The sequence below is a fragment of the Photinus pyralis genome, unplaced genomic scaffold, assembly GCF_008802855.1.
Source record: "Photinus pyralis isolate 1611_PpyrPB1 unplaced genomic scaffold, Ppyr1.3 Ppyr1.4_LG7, whole genome shotgun sequence".
NCBI classification, from domain to species: domain Eukaryota; kingdom Metazoa; phylum Arthropoda; class Insecta; order Coleoptera; family Lampyridae; genus Photinus; species Photinus pyralis.
In genome coordinates, this window is record NW_022170738.1 from 31,002,982 (window position 1) to 31,030,646 (window position 27,665).

At 36.3% G+C, this 27,665-nt stretch overlaps 2 protein-coding genes across 3 annotated transcripts; both read right to left on the reverse strand.

Annotated features, from left to right (window-relative positions):
• Positions 1–47: 47 nt before the first annotated feature.
• On the reverse strand, positions 48–2,598 carry LOC116175336. The gene is made up of 2 exons (XM_031493406.1): positions 1,226–2,598; positions 48–1,172 (listed from the first exon to the last, which is right to left on the reverse strand). Exons 1-2 carry the CDS (start codon positions 1,338–1,340, stop codon positions 505–507), a joined length of 783 nt encoding a protein of 260 aa, XP_031349266.1. The 5' UTR covers positions 1,341–2,598; the 3' UTR covers positions 48–504.
• A 4,328-nt stretch (positions 2,599–6,926) lies between these two features.
• On the reverse strand, positions 6,927–27,379 carry LOC116176945. 2 transcript variants are annotated; one of them, XM_031495788.1, is made up of 5 exons: positions 27,236–27,379; positions 8,283–8,503; positions 8,068–8,236; positions 7,551–7,814; positions 6,927–7,496 (listed from the first exon to the last, which is right to left on the reverse strand). In XM_031495788.1, exons 2-5 carry the CDS (start codon positions 8,469–8,471, stop codon positions 6,967–6,969), a joined length of 1,152 nt encoding a protein of 383 aa, XP_031351648.1. In that variant the 5' UTR covers positions 8,472–8,503; positions 27,236–27,379; the 3' UTR covers positions 6,927–6,966. The 2 variants fall into 2 exon arrangements, with proteins under 2 accessions (XP_031351648.1, XP_031351647.1); XM_031495787.1 differs by lacking the exon at positions 27,236–27,379 and adding an exon at positions 25,615–26,193.
• Between the last annotated feature and the right edge of the window lie 286 nt (positions 27,380–27,665).

Below are 27,665 nucleotides of genomic sequence, written 5' to 3' on the forward strand. Positions count from 1 at the left end.
CCTAGTCTGCAACTGCTGCCAGGATGGCCTCAACCTTATAGCCACTTCACAATTCCCAACAGCCATAAAGTGAATGCTGCAGTTAACACCTATACCGGACGCACGCTTATTTATCATGGTGCAAATGAACTGCTAGATTTGGATGATTGTAGTCATCGGCCTAAAAATCGCTTAATATATGCGGAAACCTTTCCGGATATTCCGGCTAAGATAACTTCTATATTCAAATACATGGATGGATACCTATACTTTATCACCGGAAATAAATTTCATAAATATAGTGAATATACAGGTCGTGTAATTCAATCAGGTGACATTGATCTATCCTTATTCAATATTCATTGTGCTAATAAAGGCGTATTGGAGCAATTATATAATGTATTAGCTAAACTTTTAAAGTTTGATAAACATATTGAATTGTATATGCGGCATTAGGTGGATAAAAAGTTGATGTGTATCCATACCTATGAATAAATAAAAAGCATTTTTATGTTAAAAAATTATTTATTTTAACATGCTAATTTTACTAACAACCGTATTTATAAATTTTCGAGGGTGAATGTTTACAATTTCTGTTAGAAGAGTCAAGTCTTGCAAATTATCATACTTTTCCTTCCAACTGCTTAGCGATGTTAACAATTTGAGATTTTGGCATATCAATTTCCCTCTCGATAACATGCTCTCTTCGCTAGTAACACCTTCGGTATGTAGAATTTTTGCAACCTCACGCGTAAAGTCATCATAAAGACAATACATCGCATAGTGGTTGGCAACATCCAATTTTTGAGTAATTACTTCGGAAGCGATAAATATCATATCGATTGCTTGCTTGGAAAATATTATAGATTTATCTGATTCGCTTATTCGAATACATCCTCCGTCTTCTTCTTCTTCCGCTTCAAGTATTATTATTTTGGACTCGGTAAAAATTTCATGCTTGCTCCTTCTTTTAGGCGTACACTGCACCATATGTTTAATTAAGTGTTCAGTTTTAAAATTGAATATTTCTTTCCATTCGCAACGCTCAAATTGTAAATACTGGTCATCATAATGCGGAGGACATGATATTTGCACGATGGAATCGAAAAAGTACTCGTCCAGTGTAACGCCAACTTCGAGAATAATGCCTCCGTCTAAGAATAACGACCACGAAGATATTAAGGTTTCCTTTCCTATAAACATACATCTTTTGCTTCCACAATAATCGGCGTTATTCAATGCATACCTTGCTCCTCTTTCGAGGATTCATTCACCGATAATTTATCCAGCGAAAGCGATGACTTTGCATCATCTTCGCTACCCCACGAATCTTGCGATTGTTGCTGTATTTGTGCACTCATCTCGATATAAATCGATTTTTTACTTTCTTATTACTCTTATACCTGCTCTTGAAAGTACTTTTGGAGGGGATTTGAAGAAATCCATCATGCGCAGTGTATCTTAAAGGTGTAGGTATAAAACGGGGATGCTAATGTTCATTTCGGTCCTCATATCGAACGATAATGGATCGAATACTTTACAACATCGCTAGGCGAGAGGCTCAAAAGGAGTCTAATTATATTGAGACGAAGAGCGAATTGTTAAGTTTAAGTGTAAATGACTTATTGAAAATATGGATCAAGATTCCAACCGTATTTCAAAGAGATTGTGAGCTGCGGAATCGAATACGATGTACAAAACACTGGAATCAACCATGGCAGCGCACCCACATCGATGGTCCAGCGCCGTTAATGATTTATTGTAGAGATTGTATTATGGCGGAGCGCACACAAAAAACTTTGTAGCTTCATAATTTCTAGCATTTTGTATATGTAGATATTTATTATATTAATTAAAATAAAATGGTTATTACACCTTTAAGCGTCTTATCATAGCTGCTATAAATAAACACTATCGCGAGATTGCAGCTTCCCATTCTAATTATAATAACAACTAAATTTCGCACGCTGTTACTCTATACCTATAGCAGGTAGGGTTAGCTGCAGCTCATATGTGAGTATCTAACGCCACCCTCTACGCCCCTGCAATCGCGCGCCCCTTTTAGCTCAGTTGACTAAAGCGGTAGATTCGTAATTCATGTATCGACGGGCATCCGTTCATGTTAACAGGAAACTTACATCCGGTAAATTCTAATCAGCAGGAAACAGCGTCCGGTCACGTCAACAGGAAGCAGCATCCGGTAAATTCTAATCAGCAGGAAACGTAAATGGCGGGAACAGGAAGCAGCGTCCGGTCACGTCAACAGGAAGCAGCATCCGGTAAATTCTAATCAGCAGGAAACAGCGTCCGGTCGTTAACAGGAAACTAACATCCGTTCACGTCAACAGGAAGCAGCGTCCGGTCACGTCAACAGGAAGCAGCATCCGGTAAATTCTAATCAGCAGGAAACGTAAATGGCGGGAACAGGAAGCAGCGTCCGGTCACGTCAACAGGAAGCAGCATCCGGTGTTGTAAACAGGATATCCTAATCAGCAGTATGCGTTTCCTGGTCCAGAAATAAACGCGGGAAACCTAGATATGACGTAAACAAAATGGCCGATACTGCATTCTGATTGGTGTGACGCGTTTCCTGATCCAACCCAAAATGTGACGTAAACAAAATGACCGATACTGCATTCTGATTGGTGTGACGCGTTTCCTGATCCAACCCAAAATGTGACGTAAACAAAATGGCCGACCGAAATACTCGATTCTGATTGGTGTGACGCGTTTCCTGATCCAGAAACACCGGAAGCAAAACACGCAAAATGTGACGTCACAAAATGGCCGACTCACGCGCTCTCATTGGCTCACACGTGACCACGTGACCACAATACTCGATTCTGATTGGTTTGACGTCACTTCCTGATCCAGAAGTCCCTTTGCTCATCTACTTACACACGCTCTCAAAAGTTGCCGAAATCCTAATTAAAAATCGTCCTAATGGAATTTTTGACTAAACACTTGTATACTTAGCTATAGTCCAATGTTGGATTTAGACCACAGCATTCTACTAACGGGCGAATCAAAAAATGAAGTTGCTGTCGAGTTGCCTTTTGGAAAGTTCAAGTTAAATACCGATTTTCGCAATGTAAACAAAAATTCCAAAGTGTATTTCTCGCAGCAACTCATTTTTGATCGCATTGTTATAAGCAGTACTTTCCTTAATTGAATATATAATTGGGGTTCTCGAAAATAGGGAAATACCAATAACGTTTCTTTATGATCTATCGAAAGCCTTTGACTGTGTGCAACCATCCATATTAATACAAAAATTAAATCACTATGGGATACCTGGTAAACCATTGCAACTATTCCATTCTTATATAACAAATAGAAAGCAATGTGTTTCTTATAATAATTTCGCATCTAGCATTGAACCCATTCTGTATGGAGTACCGCAAGAGTCGATACTAGGATCGGTATTGTTCTTATTGTATATAAATGATCTATCAAATATTTCAACCTCACAAATGCATTCAATATGCTGATGATACTACCATTTTATGTTCCGCTATGGATAAAGAACAATAATTAACATCTAGCGTAAGTCTAACTGAAGAGAGAGCACAGGAATGGTTGATTACAAACAAATTAAAAAACAATCCAAATAAAATGCAGAAAATAACTTTTACTACAACAAAAAATAAAAATAACAGATCAAAATGTAAAGTTATTGGGTATACGTATTGATAATGAACTAAACTGCGAGGCTCACGTCGATTTAACTTTGTATATGAAGCTGTCAGGAAATATTTACCTGTTAAGACAATTGCGAAAATCGTTAGATGACGCTACATTATTGAGCTGCTATTTTGCAGTATTCCACTCCATAATAAACTATAGTATTATTTTGTGGGGCGAAACTGCGTGTACATTACGAGTATTTAGGTTGCAGAAAAAAGCAATACGCATTATAGCTAGACTTGGGACTAGAGACCATTGTCGTGCCTATTTTAAAGAATTAAAAACTTGATCTCTCGCTCTATCGGGTGATCAAAAAAAACTGCAGTTTAAAATGAGCGCTTTAAGTTTTTAATATTTTTCACTTAAGGAATTGGCAAACATGTTTAGAAGGAAGTTTATTTATGTCTTAGTGATTAAATTGATGCACCACTGCTTTTACATAAATGACATTTGGTATGTTATCAACGTTATAAATGTTTAGTTTTACGGAAAATTCAAATTGTCCGCACTACTTTTCGATCACCCGAATTAAATAAGGAAATAAAAAAGTTACCATTACGGGAATTTAACCGAACATTAAAAAAATAATATTAGTACATTTCTTGCAGAAGCTCCAAATGACAAGTACCTCTTTGCTGAAGTAATTATAACAATAGTTCGTTAAAAAGCAATTGAATATACTTCACATTTTTAGATAGTTTTAGTAGTTGGTGTCAGTGGTGCATGCCGTAAACGCACGAATTGGCTCAACTAAAAGTACAGGATATCGAAAACATGGGTTCTGCCGTTCACATTAACATACCAGAGACAAAAACTAAGAAGCCGCGTTCCTTTACTATTACTGGCGAATTTTCCGATATCTTAAAAAAATATACTACTCTCAGATATTTAAATACAAGTAGCGAACCTAGTTTTTTCTCAACAGCAGTAAATGGACCAACGTCTGGTTTACAACGTTTCCACAGTCACCAGGTCTACTTTGATTTCCAAAGAATGCAACACACATATGTTAAATGCAGATGTTTTGAAACACCCGACCAACTTTAACAACTGTACAAATAATCAATTCATATTCAATTTTTATAGTGAAAATTCGAAATAAAATAACGTTTGTTTCATTATGTAAGTAGATTTTTGGTTGTATGGAGAGCGGTAGGAAAAATAGTGTACATGACTCGTTTGAAAGACACTTTTCACACTCGTTACGTAATATACTATTTCCCTGAAACCGTCAAGAAAATCTAAATTTCAGAGCTATTTTGACATTAGAAAGTTGATCTTTACCTGACTAGTACTGTAATGGTTTTGCCTGACTCCCATTACAGTCCTAGTACATGCAAAATAACAATTAGATGGTTCATTGAATAAGTTACTCAATCAACGATTGGATAATTAAAATGCGGACTATGTGGATATTTTTAAATATTTACCTACACAAAGGATAATGGTTTTTTAATTACTAACAATTAATGGAATATGTGTGGAAGTAATTATTCCTTTAGTTTTGCGCCAGTCATTAAAAGGTTTGTACGCCTTTTCGTACCTCTTTCTTGACTTTGTAGTGGGCGAATATTGCGCTACGGCGGCCGCAGCTTCGGTTACATTATAACAACATCCCGCGTAGGTACTCTCCTTCACTGATACCATTGAATAAAAATTTTTATTCAATGCTGATACCTAGTTGTACCTAGTTATAAAGACTGTATAAATGAAAAGTACAAAGCATAAACTGCAAACTGCATTAAAAATGACACTGACTGTTTTAATTATTTGAAATCTCTATGGAAACAATTAAATAAAGTGATTTTAGCATGAGTGATTAGGTATCAAAATTTCACACATATGAATAATTTAATTTGGAAAAGTTATCTACATGTTGCGGTTTCAGGTAAAATTTTATACATAATACGTCATGAAAGTGAGTCCACCTGACTTGGAGGCATTAAAGAGATACTCGGACGCGCAGCGTCCTCGTATACTTTTCAGTAAGCCTCCGCGTCATGTAAACGACCACTTTCATGACTTATTATGTAAATAACTATTAGCAAATTGTTATTACAGTGTCGAAGAGTATATGCTTGCCCCATAACCCTTCATTTATGTTAATATTGTTTGTTTTATATTTTATTCATATGTTTTGATTGTTATATACTTACTTTACATGTTAAATATCCAGACGAGACTAAGCAGTGTCAACTGAATGTCAAAAATAAATATTATTATTTAACTGAAATAGTGGCAAATTAACTAGAGGAAGGAAGAGAAGAAAATTGTAACATTCGTTGCAAGTTGCTGCAGAAATCGATACAAACCATATACAAGTTAATGTATTAAGGACGATTCGGTAAGAAAATTGGTCACTTTCGTTCAAAGCCAAATGTATGATATAAACATCAGCTTTCATATCTCTAAAATCATGACATCAAGGTGTTTTAGAAGAAGCAATAAGAAAAATGTCGAACACTCTCATTTAGAAAAAGTCGATTGTCCTAGCAGAATTTTGATGGCGTTCACCGTATTTAATTAAGTCATATTCTTATCTCAAATGTACAACCAATTGCATATTTCGTAAGGCACATACAATGTTATCTTGTTTACTAGGTAAATACTTTCAACTGCTTTTCCTGAAATGTGTGGAGTTTGATTATTCTTGATTATTTTTCACGTTTGTGCACTTTGCCTCTAAATTAAGAGCATCGCAACTCAAGCGCCTCTGACCGGTAGCAATTCAAAAATTTGTCAAAAGTTTGGTCAAAGTTAGTAATTGCACTCCACCCAACACTGATGATACAATAATTGTTAAAAAAATGTAGATCTGACGGAAGTTGGTATCTACTGAAAAACAACGAGTCAGCAAATATCGTCCTGATACCTGTCATGCATTTTTGTGTAGAAGAACATTGGTCTACACACGTCATATTGGCATACTATGAAAAGTAAGAAAAACTATTCTATTGCGCAAAGAAATCAGGCAAATATAACACAACAGTGGGGGAACAAAATATCTAAAAGGCATAAAATAATTGATTGGTAAAGAGAGTTTAGGGTAACAGTTATTTTTCTGGCTTTTAGTAGCGATTCAATTAGTTTAGCGGATGGTAGGTTCACTGAATGAGCAACAGACAGAATAGAATAAGACATAGAAGAGAATCACTATTACCACTAATGGCAATTATGATTTAATGTATTAAAAAAAAGAGAGGGATGAAGAGGACAAATGGATTTAGTGGCGGAAATCAATTTACAAAAAATAAGCCTTAAACAGATTAGTCCTTTCAGTCTATAATATATCACAATTACCTACATGCTAGTTACAATACAAAAAACAGGAGAAGTATGTCTATCACTAACTCTTTCCAACTCATTACTGCTGGATGAGTTATAAAGTCGATTGCTCGAATCGTCTATACTAACGTACGAGTCACTTTGCTCGTCACTGCTATCACATGCACTTGAGAATGCCTCATTTACCGACTCCTCAGTGACCGGCTCGTGTCTCCTAATCACGTTGTCTCTCTCCACCTTCGTCTTGTTATGGGGGAATAGAGCGGCGTATGGAGGGGGCTGATCCAATTCGTCATAGTTTGGAGGACGCGTGCCAGAGCTGTCTTGTGTGCGGTTTATAATTAGAACTGTTGTTGATGGTGCTGCTGGTTGCAGGTCCAGCTGCGGCTTAGGTTTTCTGAAGCAACACTCCCACAATCCGCAAAACATAAGTATCGTTCCAACAATTAGCATTGCTAGCATCAGGTAACCCCAAGTACCGTAATGGGCGATCGCCGCCGATACGGAGTCGCCTGTGTCATGGTGGTCATGGTCAGGAAGCGTAACTGGAATTGAATCCCCAAATAAAAGGCGTCCACGTCAGCAACCATACTATTTACCTTCGTATGACTTTACGTCCTTCAGACTCATTAAATCTTCCTGTTTTTCGGACTTGTTTTTCCCGATAACGCCCTCCGCTACACGTTTCCAAGAACTGCGATCCAGTGAAAAGGACTTGCACAATACCGGATCTTCATCACTTCTCGACGACCCCTTCGGACAGTTCAGGTTTCCGTCACAAACTAATTCTTCGGAAATACACAGCATAGGCTTCCACCCGATTCGCATGCATACGTGTTGCCTCTTTTGGATGCAGACCTCGTCTGTAACAACTAATATGTAACGGCCGTTGAAATGACATTATCTTTGTTTTAGTTTCTAAATTGATAAGGCCTGCAAACAAATGTAGAAGCGGTAGCGAGGACAGTCGGGGTAAAATCTGGAATATGCGATTGCATACTATGAAAAATATTTAACGACTTTTTATCTCTCCCTTTAAAATAGTCTGTGCAAATAGGTTGGTTAATGTTAATATTGATCTTTGCGAGATATCGTGTATTACGTTTTTAACTTTACCTTGCCCCACCGCCGTAATTATCAATTTTCTTCCTCTCACGTGTTTCGCAAAACGCGGCGGATTCCATGTGAGCATTAGATTGGGCGTTAGCAAGTCTACATCTGGCAGTTTCTCTTTCATGCAAGGGTTACCTTTCCAAACTGAGACGGTTCTATAATCAGGAAGAAACTAAAAGAGACATTTTGAAGTGGTGCCCTAATTTGTTGATACCTACCACACTTAATGGACAAGGGGAGCTATCTAATGTGTCATTTTCTTGCTCTTCAGCTTCTTTTTGCCATTGCAAATTTATAACATGAGATGTGGGTGCTGTAATATTTAGTCTGCAAACTTTCTTCTGATCCTTCGGATTTAAAAGGATTGTCACTGAAGACGCCCTGCCAGTAGGTGCCAAATTTAGCATGTAGCTTTGGTCGCACAATTCTCGGGTGATAACTGAAAAAAGACATACGCGTTACTACGTTTTGTTTTTGACTTCCGTTTTTGGAAAGTTTATCGATATTCAAAGGTCAGACTAGAATATAATACAATGTGATTTATTTGTACTAGATCTCAGTAATCCAAATCGTATAAACAGCTATTTTGAACACCCAACAGGTCAAAAGGTTTGAAATGCAATATTAAATCATTACTAACACCATTGTACTAAAACGAATGATATCTGATGGTGAAAGTCTTCAGCCAAGGAGTTGTACCAGCAACCTGATGTTTTAGTTGAGTAATGGCTTAGCACAAGCTGTCCAACTTACTAGGGCCTAATTGAAAATGCAAACACTGAAATTTTCGGCTGTTAAAATGAAAGTTATCTCTATTGACGATTGCGAGCATAATTAGATTAACTATGCTAAAAGCGAGCACATTTGGTTAACAAAGCTAGACACATTCTTTACGTGGTTTTTCCGATTTTATTGTAAGCTAGAGGGAATAAAGCGTGAAGCATGTCAGAAGGTAACGGTAGCTCTAAATTTGCATTTAAATTTTTTCGAAATTTTGTTGTAAAGATAATCGATGTGTAGTCTGAAAATTAGAGTTGTTAATTAATTCGTGACAGAGTCGATAGTATGGCGGATTTCCTAGTAAAATTTGGAAAAGATTCGTGTTTGGAAAGATGTTGTTACAAGTGAACGACCCTCAATAAAGTTTGAATCAGATTCGAGTTTTAGACAACCGTCAGGTCCAGTATTTGTTTTGGTACGTAATATATAATATTGCTAGTTCCGGTAGTTATTGTTAAAAAGGAACAAAGTTTGAAGTAAATAAGTTATTACGTGTCCGTTTTATACTCGTATAGAAAAAATATGGATTATTGCGAAAATTAACAGGAGGAAATAGACAATCGCGTAAGAATTGTTTACGTAAGGAGGTCATAACTTCTGTATTTGGTCAAGAATAATTTAAGTAAGCGCGTTTAATATACAAAGAACCACTGGTAAAGCTGCTGTGTAAATGTTTACTGCCGGTGAACCTGAAGAAGTAGTCGTAAACTCATCCTAATTGTTACATTAGAAAAAATTCAATAAGAAACATTAAAGTGCACATTTGTACGTAGTGAACTTGTGATACTTTAACCAAGTGTTTCCAATTTTTTGGTCCAACTCATTAACCCCATGGTGGTTTGCTCGTAACTTTTACAAGGATACACCAGAAAAGACAGAGTTTCAAAAAATGTTGTATAATTTGAACATTCAAAGAAGTTTGGTGTTATGGGTGGCTAGATTTCAATGTGCACGATCCGTCGCCCATCTTTCCTAATTCATTTTCACCGAAGGAGGTATCCAACCCAATTCTGTTTCAACACTGTCACCTGCAAAAGGGTCGTTGTATATGATGGTTTGAAAATTCTTAAAGAGCTCAACCTATTTGCAATTAAAGCCGGTTTGGCTTGCTAATATTTTTTCTTTGTTTGTGAACCCACAATAAATTTGATTTACTTATTTAAAATGAATTGAGTTTTGTGTAGAAAGTTGTTCTGCTCACAATTAATTGAAGGCAAAAGAACACTTGAAGCAAGGGTCGTTTAAAGAAGGCATAAAAGGAAATTCAAAAGAAGTGCAAATGGTGGAAAAGTAGCGAGAAATTAAACGATGGGTTAATAGCATCATGACATCGATGACAAAAACCAACAAACCGTTAACGAGTCGCTAACCTGGAGCCATACATCCCATCGACACGATTAACATCTCGAGATTCCGAAAAAAAATTATCAAACTCCTCGTGTGAGATCGAAGGGACTTCAGCGCATTTTTGTGTGGTAGACAGGGTCGGATCTACATATTTTGCGCCTATGGGCTGTTAATTACACGGCCCCGGTAAGTACACGTACACTCCTCGTTTTTCTACAAGCATTCTTCTACGAGCCAGCATTTACTGCCAGCCAGCCAGCCAGCCAAAGTGAGGTTAAAAACTACCATTGTACAAATTGCAAAAATGCACTAAAACAAGTTAAAAAAGTAATCGTAAACGATTTACAAAAAGCGCATTTCCACTTGCATTCATTTGTAAGATGCACCTTCTGTTAAAATCGTAAAAATCCGGCCCAAATATGAAAGGTTGCATAGGTGCAATCCATTTTTGACGTGCTACTTCAATTTCAGTTTATAAGAAGAATTTCATTTCATTGCTTTCCTATATAAGAAAGTTGGCACTGCACATGAGCAAACCTAAATTTTGAAACTAACTAAATAAAAAAGTTTGCAATTCGGTTTATAAATGGTCGAGATGCGAAAAGGGCACTGTGAATTTTAAATCGATTCGACTCAACTTTTGGCATTGCGTATTATATGGCTAAAGCTATGCCCATATTGAATTTCATGCAATTCAGTGAATAACTAACGGAGATCTAAAAGCGATCGGATACAAAGTTATCGTTCACACGGACAGGTAGAGGGACAGACAGACAAAGGAACAAACGGACAGACCAACAGACAGACGACAGACAGCAATACAAAATTATAAACGATCTCTAGGATCGGTAATAAACGGTAAAAGTGTAAAATTATGGAACATGTAAAAAACGGTTTTTTGGTTTTTTTTACAATAACTTTTTTAGCAATAAACGCAAAAAATTCCTTCCTTGGTGCAAGCCTCGACACCATAACGAACCAAATAGCGAAAACAGTAGAACAATAGCTCTTAAGATAAAGAACTAGTAGCGTCTCAACGAACGAGCGGCCGGACGGACGGATGGACGGACAAAATGGCCACAATAGCGCATTTTTTTAAATTTTTGTGGAAGGAAGAAAGGGAAAGGGATCTAGAAACAGGCTTAAAATGTATGGAGGGAATACTATCTAGAGACTACAGTACGAAAATCAACAAGGAAAAAACAAAGGAATGAAATGCGCGAAAAGAGAGGATAGGAAAAAGATAAAGATCCGAATAGGAAAAGACACATTAAAGCATGTAAACAGTAAAGGAATGTTGATATTTAGGTAGTAAGGTTACACAAGATAATAAGATAGGTATAAAATCCAGGACAGTTAAAAAAGCATTTGAACCAAAGCGAAACCTGCTAAGATCCAGGATAAATATAGGAATTAGGAAAAACGTTAAAAACGTACATGGAGTGTAGCTCTACAAGAGTGCGAAACTTGGACGATAGGCAGGGAAGGCAAAAGTAGTATAGAAGCTTTCGAAATATGGTGCTATAGAAGGATAACGAGGATTATTAGCTGGATGGACAGGGTAACAAACGAAGCAGTCTTGGAGCTAGTACAGGAAAATAGGAAAAGGTGGAAAACCGTACAGAGAAGACGAGGACACGTGCTCAGACACGGAGGGTTAGTACAGCTAGCTATAGAAAGTAGGGCAAGAGCAGGGCGGACGATAGAGGTTTAGATACACAGACGAAATACTTAGGGACGTAGGCAAGGGCAATTATGTAGAAATTAAAAGATTAGCGTAGGATAGGAAAGTGTGGAGGACTGTGTCCAACCAATCCTAGAATTGTGGACTCCGAGAAAAAGAAGAAGGAAGAAAGGGTGTCGATGATCGAGGATTATGGTGTTTGACAGATAAGTGTGAAAGGAGGGTGGACTAACCTCCCCCTGTTTCGCTCATGCCCGTGAGGTCGCAACTCCCCAAAGTTTGGAAAAAACCAAACCCCCTGCGGAGTATTTTAATTGTTATTCTGCTATTCGGACAAATCCAACAAATCAAAGATCGGCCCAGCTGTTCTTGAGTTATAAATGGTGAAATTAACACGGCTTTTATATAGAGATTTCAATAAATACAAAAAGATAAAAATACTCTTAGTTACCTTTTCGGATGCAAGTGTCGGTCCGGAAATTTAAAGCGACCTTCATACAAGGTTTAATGTGCAAATTTGTGAGAACTATAATTAGTCAAGAATTTTTACGTCGTTACTATATCAAAACACAATTGTGGAAACTCTTTTTTAGAATGGGGTGGGAATTTGCTGCTGTATTATCGAGTTTTCATCGACCTGTTGTATAAATTATCATATTAAACGGTCTAAGTATTAAACCAATTAGATGTAATTTCATCAATGCATCGGATGACGTTATAAAACAGCCTTGATCCTTCAAAATTGTTTTTCGTCAGTATATTTATTCGTATGGTTCGTGTTTTCGTAACAACAATATATTTGTATACACGGTTCGATGTATTAAACTATAAATAAACATAAAGGAAACTACTCTACCTGCATGAAGATGTAACCAACAAATTTATTATTACAGTTATATTATATTACCCCTCTTGTCAATTTAAACTACAGACACTTAACCAACCCTGTCGTTTACGATTCTAGTCTATGTACTAGTGCAATGAAATGTGTTTCAAAGAATAACATATCCTTTAAGAGGGTAGTAAGGTGGTGATTCTGATTCTCACTGATCCCTGAACTAAAATACCCAGATACCATATAACAGTCCATTCTCTCAAGTTTTAATGTGGAAGGTGAATATTATTATTTAAATAAAAACAGCCCATCAACACAGTCAAATAATCAATTAAAATCCCTCAGCCGACTATCGCACTTTTCGACGACCTCCCTGAAAATGATACCTACACCCGTGCGTAATGAAAACAAGTATACATTGGACGTCGTTTTGGGTTTTGACATATTTTTATTTCGAGATTCACGGAGGTCGTAGAAAAAGTATAATCCGTAATTCGGTTGCAATTTGCGTATTACAGGTTTCCACTCATTTTTAATACGCACTATTACAATCTTATGACGTAATATACTATTATATTCTAACATTTTCAACAAGCAGAATCTAAATTATGGTCCTAAAACTTAAATATTGGAGTCTGGGATCAGAAGAGCATCTCAAAAAGCGGCAGAGCAATATCGGTGTGACCCTACGGGGTCATTGGATTTGACCCATATTCAATAGGCTTATTACATGTGGCATATAGGTCAACTGTGCAAAGTTTGAACAAAATCGCTCAGCCGCTTAATAAAAGAGGCTGGTAATCCCTACAAGAATGGTGTGTAGAGTGTTCATTGCAACCAATTTGAGGTCTCTAGGCGACGATGAATGCCACGACATTTTCGTCTAAGAGATTCCAGTGATTAGCACAAAAACCTGGGGCGACGAAAAATGCTACCACAATTTCATTTTGACCAAAGGAGAGATTTCAACATTAAAATCTCTCACCAAAAATAAGCTCTTAGCGCCTAAATATTGAAAAGGTGTTAAATTTCAACGTTTAGCACAGAACCACCTTGCAGGACGTTTCGTGCCCTAAAAGTTGCGCAAATGTCCATCAAAGCATAAGAGCAACTGGGAATATTTGAAAAAAGTTTCTTCTTGTTACAGAAATATTGGTAATAAAACGTAAATATTATATAAACTGCTGCACATTCACAAAATCATTGCTGTGTTGATACATATTTAAACTACCATTTAGTTCATTGATAATCGAACGTGCGTCAACAAAATTACTAAAGTCTGCGACCTTTGATTCATTATCATGTATTCAATGAGCCATGACAAGATATTTAGGCACTAAATAATTGTTTGGGTAGGACAGAACGACTCTGGAGCACCGTGTAAACCAACTGTCCTTCAAAAAGTATGATTCTATAAGGAAAATTATGTAGGTTACTTCCCAATGTAAATATCACGTGTTTTGACAATGTAAATTGTTGATAATATATCCAGAAACCTTGGGTGACATTATCAGTTGAAAGTATGCATACCTAGAGTCTAAAGTAAACACTGTAGAAGTTCGAAAGAGGAAGAACTAAGCCATATCTGCAGCAGAAATCCACATTTCTGCCTGGTTTTTGAAAGTTTACCTAAGATTTTAAGTGTGGGCGAGAATGCACCTATAAGCTCTAATATACATTTGTTAGTCTAAGTCAGAGATAATAATATTTTAAAACACTACGACTTAACAAATATACATGACCGATTTCACAATTTACCTACACAACTGCCAGAGATTAGACTGCAAGCAACATTTAGATAGAAGAATAACGCATAAATTTTTTTTGGTAAAATTCCAAATACTTTTTGTCCATTATTCATGACGACTGTGCATTCAACAAATGTAGGCATACCTTGGGTACCTACTTACGTCAGTACAAGAAGTGTGTGGTGTGCATACAAATGCAACCATTGTGGAAGATACTAACGTCATTTTCTGCTCATATATAATCATAATCACAAATGAAGAAGTACACGATTGCAAATGCAATAAAATGCGGTATCTACTGTAAATGCTTCCGGATTCCGACATGTTCAGGTCAAATGGCGAGTTATTTGACAAATTTAGGTAAACACGAGTGTTGGTTATCTCCGACAATAGGGCCAGTTGCGTCATAGTGTACAGAATAGATTTTTCTGTACACTATGGTTACGTTTACCGTAATAAAGTTTAATTTCCAGATTTATCTTGTTTAGTTGGTTTTTTAGTGGAAAAGGTTTCGAAAGTAAAACAAAAATAAAACTAAAATACACCTAGCAAGCAAAGAGAGCGTATTCAGTGTACAATAACGACATTTATAAACAAGAAGGTACAATCGTCATAGTAAAATGTGACAGTACGAAAAGTTCTAATCGAACCTGTAATGGTAGCTAAAGTTGAATTTATTTTACCCAAAATCGTCCTGAAACCTCCATTTTCATGCCCACCTTCTGTCAGGAAATTTGAGTTTCCATGACAGAGGCAGTCCAGAAATTATGACAGCATTATTGTAACCATAGCAAAATCTACTAACTCGTTTAAACCAATCAGCAGATGGATAACCATCCATATTAGGAGTGATTAAAACCCAAAGGATATGTTGGCTGGGTCACCTAAGGAGGAGTAACAAAACAAGTTAAGAAAAAGCAGAAAAGGGGGAGCCCGAACAGAAAGTTGATAGACGCAGTTGTAACAGGCTTAAAAGAAATTTGAATCCGCAATTGGGAATAAGCAGCCATATGGAGAGACGATAGGAGGAAGTGGAGGGGGAGATAACCCACTAAGCTCAGGGCCTTCTACGCCTGTAGAGTTTTACCATATGTCAAAACCCATTGTAAAATTTTTTTCTGGCTTTTGCGGGATCTACGTCCATAAGACATTAAAACAATTAATTCAATAATACCCGTACAACACGCCTAAGGGATAGTGACGGGACGCCAGGGGGTCTGTATGTCAAACAATGCACACATGTTAGTAGACCTCGGAAAATATAGGGTAGGAAACATTAGGAAAAACAGCGAAGAATCTATACAGGGTGTAGAAACGGTTTACGATTGCAATGGTAATTTCTTTATATGGCATTATTTTCTCCCCTAATTATTTTACAGCAAAGTTGTAAATAAATGTCTTGTAGATTGTAAAATTCTGCGTCTATTCATGCGCCCATTTGTAATTTTTTGTTGTGGTAAATTCGAGAAATTAAGAAAATTATAAATTGTAATTATAATTATAAATTTTAGTAAAAATCACCCTTGCCGTGAAATTATTGAATCAAAAATTCGATTTTTACACAAATACTAAATTCTAATTTATTTATTTTTTCCGGTTTCCCGATTTGAAAAATAATAAATGAAAGCATAAGCAGAATTTTTCAAGCTACAAGAAACCTATTTACAACTTTGATCTAAAGTAATTAGGGGCAGAAAATATTTCGATATAAAGAAATTAGCATTGAAATCCCTATGGTGCGTAAACCGTTTCTACACCCGTATATTGTTGCGTATACTACATTAGGGTGTCGTTTCCCTAGGTTGAAACAATTACGAAGATAAGAGCGACCCACTTTTTTGTGTAAAAATACGTGTTGTTAACATAATTTCGGTTTGAATATCGGAAATAGTAGTCGGGGCTCCGGTATGTAACATAATTAAAGTTTTTCATACGACCTGAAAATTTTTTATTCAAATGGACACAGAATTGGAAAAATTAGCTGAATTGTCATTTTTAGTGCATTTCCACAAAAATAAAAAAAAATGCGCTATTGTGGCCACTTTGTCCGTCCGTCCGTCCGTACGTCCGTCCGTCCGTCCGTCCGCTCGTTTTGCGACGCTACTAGTTCTTTATCTTAAGAGCTATTGTTCTACTTTTTTCGCTATTTGGTTCGTTGTGGTGTCGAGTCTTGTACCAAGGAAGGAATTTTTTCTGTACCGCTTACAAAAAAAGTTATTGTAAAAAAAACAAAAAACTGTTTTTTACATGTTCCATAATTTTACACTTTTGCCGTTTATTAACGATCCTAGAGATCGTTTATAATTTTGCATTGCTATCTGTCGTCTGCATGCTGGTCTGTCCGTCTGTTCCTTTGTCTGTCTGTCCATCTATCTGTCCGTGTGAACGATAACTTTGTTTAGAAATGTTCGATCGCTTTTACATCTCCGTTAGTAATGAACTGAATTGCATGAAATTCAATATGGGCATAGCTTTAGCCATATAATACGCAATGCCAAAAGTTGAATCGAATTCACAGTGCCCTTTTCGCATCTCGACCATTTATAAACCGAATTGCAAACTTTTTTACTTATAAAAGTATTTGAATAAAATTTGATACATAGGCACTTGTAATAAAGGAAAATCAAACGCCAATTTTAAAATTTGGTTTTGCGCATGCGCAGTGCCAACTTTTTTATTTGCGGAAGAATTTACAGGAAATTTGATACATAGGCACTTGGGATAAAGGAAAATCAAACGCCAATTTCAAAATTTGGTTTTGCGCATGCGCAGTGCCAACTTTTTTATTTATGGAAGAATTTAAATGAAATTTGATACATAGGCACTTGGAATAAAGGATCATCGAGCGCCAGTCTCAAAATTTTCTTTTGCGCATGCGCAGTGCCAACTTTTTTATCTATGGCACCATTTAAGTGAAATTTGATACTTGCGCTTGGAACAAAGGAAAATCTAACATTAGTTTTAAAATTTAGGTTTGCGCAGTTCCAACTTTCTTATTTAGAAAAGCATTGAAATGAAATTCTTCTCATAAACTGAAATTGAAGTAACACGTCAAAAATGGATTGCCCATGTGCAACGCTATCTTTCATATTTGTGGCCGGATTTTTACGATTTTATCAGAAGTTGCATCTTATAAATGGGAAATGAATGCAAGTGGAAATGCGCTTTATGTAAATCGTTTACGATTACTTTTTAACTTGTTAATGTTACATTCTTATTAAAAATTGTGTCGGTTATTGTTTAATTCATTTACTTCTATTCCTTTTCCATGTATTTAGATTGTTAAATAAATTGAAAACCATAAATAAGGGAACATTTAATCGTAAAATTAAAAGTTCTATCAGGATCCTGTAAGTAATAACTTATTATGGGTGGTAAATACACAAGAGCTTGATTTTTAATCGGATAATTTTATTTTTACATGAAAGTTTTGTTGCAACGAAAAAGAACTAGAGATTCAAAGCGTGATAAAATGGCGACAGCTTTAGCTGGAGTGATTTTACCAGGGATTTTACCTTATGCCTTTGATCGAGAGGTTTTTCCAGGAGGTAACAAAATTTGAGTGAATTAAAAATTATCCTGATTTAAAAACCAAAATCGAGTGTATTTTAGGGAGATTAATACAAGCAGGAAATTTTACAACGACTATATTTTACGCATTCCTTATCGCTGATAAAAAGCTACCTAGCTTTTAATGACTTAAAAAATCATCTGATTCGTTAGAATTTGAAACAATCACCAATTGGTCGAATATTAATAGACAAATTCGGACAAAAATTCATTGTTTTTGCGATAAGTGGTTCGAGCTTGCAATCTTCTGGCAATGCCATTCACACAGAGATCATGGACCTGCAACAGTCAGGTCATGATTACTACCCCAAAAAGTTCCACACGCACCCACACTTCGCGCTGGAAAAGGCAGCTCCGGGGAGTCCCCCAAATGGAGGCAAGCCAAGGAGCAACCGATGGGAACAAGTGCACGACCAAAAATTCCCCAGCGGCTCAGTTTCCGAAAAAATTCCTTGCGTTTACCATCTTCGCGAAAATTCTGAGACCGCGCTGTCCAAATTCGATCCACATGCAATTTGAGCTAGGGTAATCTAAGGTGTATCCATTTCACAGAGGAAACCGATTCAATTTGTTATACGACGGAAACCATCGACTTCAGGAAACATGGTTTTGAGAAAGGCATTGTTCAAATTTCAATTTCTTGTTGTAAAAATCAAATTGTTTTGTTTGATTCGGTGCCGTAACAGAAAAAATTTCATTGATTTTGCTTGATTATTAAACGCTGCCTCTTTGTGTAGATTGGCTTAGGAAAACATTTGCTAATTATGGTCAATGTATTTATTTAAGAACCTATGAACAGAGAAGTAAATTCTTTTTAAGTAATTTTCATCGATGTTTTTTTTATTTTTATTTATGTAAATGGGTCCGAATTTATTCATTTAAAATTCAATGATAAAGTCAACATTTTGCCCGTTTTTATTGTTCTACAATGTCGCTGAAATACTGGCATCAACAATATTTACTATAAAAGTGAAAACATATAATATAAACAAAATGCCTGTATCATATATCAACAGTTGATGGTCTACGTGACCTATAAAAATAAACCAAATGCGTATTATCAAGAGAATAATAATAAGCGATAAACCACCAATCAGTGATGCATTTAATATACTCATCAGGAGCCAAACCAATGCGATAATGACTTTGATCGAAGAAATTCAATTCTTAAAAAAATGATAACAAATGGCATCGTGGCGTAAGTGTCATCTCAAAAAGGCTTAGTTAAATGGGCACGTGTGTTTTTCTTTTGATAAGTTTTCACCAACAGTACAATGACGGGCGCGATAACACGATTTTGCAAACAAAAGTGCCTTAACATGAGTAAATAGGATTAAACAAAGTCACAAGGTGAAAATGAACTCTTGCAGGAACTGTCTCTTGTAAAAGTGTTGCAGATTGCAATGGGTTGACCTGAAAATGCGGAACTATAACATCCTTGAAATACTCGATTGGTGGAGGTCGATGGAAATAAATTTCAGAGTCATATAATAATGCTCCTTTGGCGTAATGAAGGATAATTCTCTACAAATTAATCAGTGGATACATTATTGGATCGTTTTTTCCCTTCTCAATTATGCGTATCCACCTTACCTAAGTATTCTTTGACCTTACATAGAAACTACGCGTATAGAAGGACATCTATCAAATACGTATAATTGATACCTACAAGAAAAATCGGCCCTGAGAATGTTATTTTAAGGAAATTCACCCCTAACAATTAACTTCTTGAATTTCCTTCCTCCTCAAGTGGAGCACCATCAGAAACTTACAATTGTTCCTAGGAAAATTCAAGTTTAGTACAAGTCGACCCTGCAGAATTACTCTTAAAAAATTGCGTCCTGCTATGTATATGAAATGCGGAAATTGCAATAACAGTTACGTTTTGTGGAAAAAGCAATGAAAGAGATAATACTGCATATGGTTTTTTTTTGTAAAGTAAAGGGCGCCATAAAAAGGACCCCGGAACATTCACCTACAACGAATATGCTTTAATTGATTAACTCTTATGCGGCACTCCAAAAACCATGGCCTAGGGTGAGGGTTAGAATCATATTCGATAGTGGCTGCCATTGTACTGAATTTGAGCAGCATCGGTCAACGCTTTTCTAAGATCGGTCGGTGAGAAATGTACGCATAATCGTATACACAGAGGAACGAACAATCAATCAAAAAAAAAACTTTGAAAAATTCAAAAAAAACATGCGGACGGGAGACAAGCATATTGGTCTCCAAGATGAAACTCTATCCGAAGCATTCGGTACAGCACTTAGTAAACTTCTTGAAAAAAATGATATTACCTGACTCGGAAACTAAAGTACTCGGCCCCAAACGGACCTCTTACTTCAATATTTCCTCGCCAGTAATGTGTCATTTTCCTGATTTTTATGTAAATAACTATTATTTAATTAGATTATTGGTTTATTGAGGATTCCGTCAGTAGTAACCCGTAAAATAAGCATACCAACGTTAAAAAACTCATAAAACGAGTTCATAAATTTGTTAAAAAATTTTCCCTGAATTGAACTTTGAGACTCCATTAAAACAATAAATTTCTTCCACCAATAGTTTCCCTTGAAAGTATACTATAGGAAAATTCTGAATTTGGGTTGACCAATTTTTTAAATATCAAAAATATGGGGTTGTAACCTGGGTTGTAAGGAGTGGGTTGCACCTTACACAGCCTCTCCCACTCAAATGCCAAACCTCCCTTCACGTGATACAACCTGTTTTCACTGATGAGGATATGGCGACCGAGGAACTTCCGTCAACTCTATACCAAGCGCCAATGGTCCCTTCGGGGGGCCGATGAGTGGGTAGAAGGAAGGGCACTCTGTTGTCCCAAGTGTTGCAAAATGGCCCCCAAAGGAAGGTATCAAGACAAACGGGAAACCAACGGGAGACCACCCCATTAAAAACCCTAGTGGTACTTCCGTGGAAGTAGGTAATGGACGAGTATACATTTATTTAGTATGGATTCCCCGAAAGCTAAATACTGCGGAGTTACAATAGTTTATCATTAGGAGGAGGCAGTATTCAAAGAACCCTACAAAAAGTGCAAAAGGCAGACTGAGAATAGAGAAACGTTAGATCGCAAATAGAAGCAGAAAAGTTAGAAAACATGAAAAGAGAAATGGAACGAAATAGATTGGGTATTATTGGAGTAAACGGAATAAGGTGGAAGGAAAGTGGGCTGATACAAGAAGACGGAATGATGTTTTACTACAGCGGAGATATGAAAGGGAAAAATATAATGGGAATTTTGGCCAATGAAGAAGTCTCGGAAAGTATGGATAAAGTATTTTGCGAAGGAGAAGTTGCAATGAAGGATCCTGAAACTACAGAAGAAAAATGAAAAATGCGATAATCATAGTGGCTGAGGAGGTAGAGTATAGGAAATGAAAAGGAGCAAAGAAGGCATGGATAACAGGCGAGGGGGCAATTGCTGCTAAATGAATGTAAGGAGGTAGAAAAACTTGATCGAATAGGAAGGCACGATATCGTGTTCAACAAAGTAAGAATAAAGGACAAAGGAAAAACTCAAAGTAAGATTGGCATCGAAAGCGAGGATAGAAAGGTGCTAACAGAGGATAACCAAGTACTGAATAGATGGAAAGAATATATGGAAAAGTTATACAAAGCAAATGAGAAACCTAAACGAATAAATATAGAAAAGCAATAGGAAGCATCAGGGGAACATAACGGTGGGAGTACTTTGATGTCAGCAATACAGGAAGCTATGAGAGATATGAAGCATGGTAAGACTGCTGGGATAGACAGGATACCGGTTGTGTTTAGAAGAGGATTCAGAGAAAGAGGGAATGAGGAGGATTTGTGTAATAAGAATTACGAAAGTGGAGTGTTGCCCGAAGATTTTCTTAGAACCGTTATGATACCGGCTCAGAAAAAGAAGGGAAAAAGAAATGCAACCACAGTAGTAAGAACAATAATAATAGGAAGGCACGATATCGTGTTCAACAAAGTAAGAATAAAGGACAAAGGAAAAACTCAAAGTAAGATTGGCATCGAAAGCGAGGATAGAAAGGTGCTAACAGAGGATAACCAAGTACTGAATAGATGGAAAGAATATATGGAAAAGTTATACAAAGCAAATGAGAAACCTAAACGAATAAATATAGAAGAGCAATAGGAAGCATCAGGGGAACATAACGGTGGGAGTACTTTGATGTCAGCAATACAGGAAGCTATGAGAGATATGAAGCATGGTAAGACTGCTGGGATAGACAGGATACCGGTTGTGTTTAGAAGAGGATTCAGAGAAAGAGGGAATGAGGAGGATTTGTGTAATAAGAATTACGAAAGTGGAGTGTTGCCCGAAGATTTTCTTAGAACCGTTATGATACCGGCTCAGAAAAAGAAGGGAAAAAGAAATGCAACCACAGTAGTAAGAACAATTGCAGAGAGATATATAAGAACGAAGAAGAACTATAATCTGTGTCTGGAGGCATTCTCGATTGTGTGAAATACGGAAAACTGTTACAATTTTTAAGGGACAAGGGGTGTGGATTGGAGAGAAAACAGATAGATTAGCAACTCGTGCACGTTATAGCATTACTGAAGGGTTTGGAATATGAAGAGGAGTTAGGCAGGGATGTTGTCTATCACCAACTTTAATTAATTTCTATATGGGGGGTATGATGAGGAAGTGCTAAGAAAGGAATATGGGAGGAAAAATAGGTGGTAGAAGGTCAGTCTGGAATTGAATGAAATGTTAAAACGACTAAAAGAAATGGAAGACCCGTATGGATTGAGAACCACAAGAAGTCGCAGGTAAGTAAAGTTGGAGCAGAGAAAGTAGTACATGTAAAGGGCGCTAGCTCGAACGTAAATACTTAGGCACAGTAATATCAGACGATTAGTCGAGTAAAAAGGAGATAATGATAAGAATTGGAATGGCCAAGCGTATATGAAAAAGAGAGTGGTGCTTAATACTAAGATGGATGTAGAATTGAGAAAAAGACTGGTGCAATCTTTAGTATGGAGTGTTCTTTTGTATGGGTGTTAGGTATGGACATTATATAAAAGATAATTGGAAAGATTACGTTTAAATGATGTACAAACAACCCCCCAATTGCATTCTAAAGATAAAATCGTTCCCCGTTCCCAAGCTTCATATTTTGAAGATAATTCTCCTATGCATGTATAGCAATTCTCAATTGCGGGGGTTGTAACTTTTGTGGTGTACGAAATATTTTTGTTTCTTTCACCGATTACGTTTAAATGATGTACAAACAACTCCCCAATTGCATTCTAAAGATAAAATCGCACCCCGTTCCCAAGTTTCATATTTTTAAGTGGTGCACGAAATATTTTTGAAGATTGGGATACTAGATCAAAAGTTACAGCCCTTTGAATTTTTTTTCAAAATTGGTTTCTAGTCTATAACTTTTGATTGAGAAGTCTAATCGGAAAAGTACGAATTGATTTGAATTCTACGCGCCAAAATTGTCTCAGATAGACCCGGAAAAAATTTCCTTATAGAATGTGGCCTGTAGAATCCATAATTTCAAACAGTTCCAAGATTGGGCTACTAGTTCAAAAGTTACAGCCCTTTGAATTTTCTTTCGAAATTGGTTTCTAGTCTATAACTTGATTGAGAAGTCTGATCGATAAAGTACGAATTGTTTTGGATTCTACGCGCCAATATTAATAAGAAAAAGTGTTTTCGCGAGAAATTTTGGTGCAGTCAATTTTTGGTAAAAAAGGAAGGTTGTACACTGCCTTTTTTTGAGGCTCGAAGAAGAAATTGTCTCAGATCGACCCGGAAAAAAAATTTCTTATAGAATGTGGCCTGTAGAATCCATAATTTTAAACAGTTCCAAGATTGGGCTACTAGTTCAAAAGTTACAACCCTTTGAATTTTCTTTCGAAATAATTGGTTTCTAGTCTATAACTTTTGATTGAGAGTGTAATCGAAAACGTACGAATTGATTTGGATTCTACGCACCAAAATTGATAACAAAAAGTGTTTTCCCGAGAAATTTTGGTGCAGTCGATTTTTGGTAAAAAAGGAAGGTTGTACACTGCCTTTTTTTGAGCCCCGAAAAAAGAATTGTCTCAGATCGACCCGTTCCCAAGTTTCATATTTTTAAGGAAATTCTCTTATGCATGTATAGCAATTCTCAATTGTGGGGGTTGTAACTTTTGTGGTGCACGAAATATTTTTGTTTCTTTCACCGATTACGTTTAAATGATGTACAAACAACCCCCCAATTGCATTCTAAAGATAAAATCGTACCCCGTTCCCAAGCCTCATATTTTGAAGATAATTCTCCTATGCATGTATAGCAATTCTCAATTGCGGGGGTTGTAACTTTTGTGGTGCACGAAATATTTTTGTTTCTTTCACCGATTACGTTTAAATGATGTACAAACAACCCCCCAATTGCATTCTAAAGATAAAATCGCACCCCGTCCCCAAGTTTCATATTTTTAAGTGGTGCACGAAATATTTTTGAAGATTGGGATACTAGATCAAAAGTTACAGCCCTTTGAATTTTTTTTCAAAATTGGTTTCTAGTCTATAACTTTTTATTGAGAACTCTGATCGAAAAAGTACGAATTGTTTTGGATTCTACGCGCCAAAATTAATAAGAAGAAGTGTTTTCTCGAGAAATTTTGGTGTAGTCGATTTTTGGTAAAAAAGGAAGGTTGTACACTGCCTTTTTTTGAGCCCCGAAAAAACAATTGTCTCAGATCGACCCGGAAAAAATTTTCTTATAGAATGTAGCCTGTAGAATCCATAATTTCAAACAGTTCCAAGTTACCATTGTATTTATAAAAGAAAATACAATGGTATTCCTAAAATAAAACATTTAATTCAGTCATTAGTATGTAATTTGTTACTTTTTATGGTTACCGCATCAAACACGCAAAATCACACATTTCTTACATTATAATGACACGACCTTGCCAAATTCATTAATGTTAATTACCTCGGAGGTATACCAAATTTTCACATACAACAATGGCTGGTAAAATATTTAAAATGATAGGTCTACATTGGTAGGGGTTGGTTAGAATCTTATGTCGCGTGGCGATAATTATAAAATTTAATCTTAAACTTTACGACTGTTGGTATCTACCGGTAATTAACGGTAACGGTAGATAACCCGTTATGGGTATTGCAAAAATACAAAAACCTTGATTAGATACCTAAATCGTGACAGTTTCAGCGTATAAGTAAGTAAATGAAACGTCACACAAATGTATTAAAATTATAATTTGTTAATAATTAACGTAACGGAATTCTCCAAACATTATATTTTCAACAAATAACATAATCAAAGCGTTGAGATATTGAAGTCCATGGCCATTAAGTCGGTCATTTGGAACTGTAATTAAACGCGCTCTTACTTTTCCTGTGTACAGGTATAGGAAATACTATTGGTATTGACCTTCCGTCTCTTTTTTAGAGGTAAATGTAAATTTGACCTTTGGCTGTTTAACTAAAGCGCAACATTGTTTATTTTCGATTTCGATAACGAATATCACCTATTGCCTACTAACACACTTCAAATTCTTCAGATGAGTTCAACCAATTACCAAAGGACTGTAGGACTTACCGGTGCCAAAGGCTAAAGAATTTTTCCAATAGCCCAAACTTATCACGAGGAAAAATAAACCGCACAACTTCATCGTTATTGTTGCACTATATCATAACGGGAAACACTAAAATTTATTTCGTTTCGGCAACTGTTCATCGCACACGAAAGCGTATACACGATTAAAGAAAAACAACAAACACATTCGCATTACTAAAACTGTATAACTGGAACTTGTAAAGGCCACGAGAGTAATGTTTATCATTTATCCATTACCACTTTCAGATAAATTCAGATTTTTGGCTCTCGGTCTTGCCTATACTTTCGTTAATATCTCCAAATCTTGAATTGTTAGTGTCTCAAAAACTTGATGTTCACTAAGTAGTCACCTGATCGCAATCATGTATTTAAATTAGTTAAATTCCAATGTCCGCCGAATTTGGGAATTGTGACGTCGGTAGGTACATCATTGCCAACAACCATATTTACCACATTTTAGGTAAAGGGATTGTGGTCTTCTCCAAACAAGGAAATTTTTGACAAGGGCTACGACTAAAAACGTACAATTGGACACAATACATTTAGATCATCAAATGACTTTCTTGAATGGAGCATGAGTGGCGAAAATGAGACGTAGGTTGCTGGAAGACTCAGTTTTGGTAGTTGATTGACTTTGTCTTTAATTTAGCAGCAGTGGATTAATCATTAATGAAACGAGGGTTGCCTATTAGTGTGAAAACGGTTTTGGAACGTAGCAAATTTATAGCATCGCAGGTGAAATCTTCAAGCACGACAGACGACTACCGCCAACTAAGTAGTAACAAAGAAGTGTTTTCAAACACAAAACTTCGGTGGTCCACTACTCCCTACAACAATCATGATCAAAATGACTTTAATGAGAAAGAATCATTGTAACCGCGATTACCAATCAAAGTATCCTCAAAATGATCGAGAAACTTTTTGAGCAATATTCAAGGAATTTGGTCCTTTCATGCTCGATTTATTGCGGATTATGCACAGACAAACATTGTTGAAATAATTGCAGCCATCATAGGATGTCCATCAATGGTTAGCTTTTCGACTTGCAACCCGAAGTGTTGGGGTTAAAACTAAAGCTTTAGAAATTTATTCAGAAGCAAATGTGTCTTAAAAACCTTCCGTGTATTAAAAATAACGATTTACGAAAAGCGCATTTCCACATTAACAGTCTTTGTCCCAAAACATTTGTTACTCTTTGACACGTGATTTCAATTTGCTTTTATATGAGCATCATCCCCCTCAAATTGCAGGAGAATTGGGTCATAAATAATTTTATTGCGCTTTTTAGAAAGTACTTCCCCTTAAAACTTAAAAAAAAACCGCTCATAATTAAGAAAATGGAGTCTGCGCATGCGCAATCTACTGTTTCAAAAAGTGCACATACTAAATAATGACCCAAAGGGTTAACCGTGGTTTCCAACAGAACCAACTCTATTTTCCTTAATCAAATTGTGGGTTTCTTTGATTCGCTACACTAATTTTGACTAATCAAAAATCAAAATGCAACAAACGTATAAAATTTATAAGCACAATAAATCGCAATAGCTAAAATTATGATTAGCGAAAATAGATATATTCAATGAGTAAAGGAGATCATATTTACCGATTCGTCAAAATCTAGAAATGGAGTGGGATGTGCGATCACTTCGCAGGTGACAAATAAATGGAGTTTGAATCCACAATCGCCCATAGGATTCGCAGAAAGATAAACCAACTGGAAAGCCCTTCAGCACTGCTCCTCGATCTATGAAACTAAAAGATTTATCATTGCAAGCGATAATATAAATGCCCTAACAGACTTACCGCAAATTGACTACCTATACGACAATATTTTAACAAAAGTGTCCAAATCAGAACTGTGGTACCTAAACAAGAAAAATAAATCCATTATTTTCATTTGGGCACCAGGACAGACACGCGGGTATACTTGGTAATGAGCTTACAGACAGAACAGCACGAGAAGCTTCCGCAATAATCGGATTATTTATAATTTTTTATATTATATTTATATATATCTATTACATATAATCGTA

Coding starts and splice junctions, on each gene's coding strand:
- LOC116175336 (XM_031493406.1), bottom strand. CDS start 1,340: ATGAGTGCACAAATACAGCAACAATCGCAAGATTCGTGGGGTAGCGAA. Junction 1,173..1,225: donor ATCCTCGAAAGAGGAGCAAG/GTATGCATTGAA, acceptor GTATGTTTATAG/GAAAGGAAACCTTAATATCT.
- LOC116176945 (XM_031495787.1), bottom strand. CDS start 25,687: ATGAAGTTGTGCGGTTTATTTTTCCTCGTGATAAGTTTGGGCTATTGG. Junction 8,237..8,282: donor CCCCTTGTCCATTAAGTGTG/GTAGGTATCAAC, acceptor TGTCTCTTTTAG/TTTCTTCCTGATTATAGAAC. Junction 7,815..8,067: donor AATTACGGCGGTGGGGCAAG/GTAAAGTTAAAA, acceptor TAGTTGTTACAG/ACGAGGTCTGCATCCAAAAG.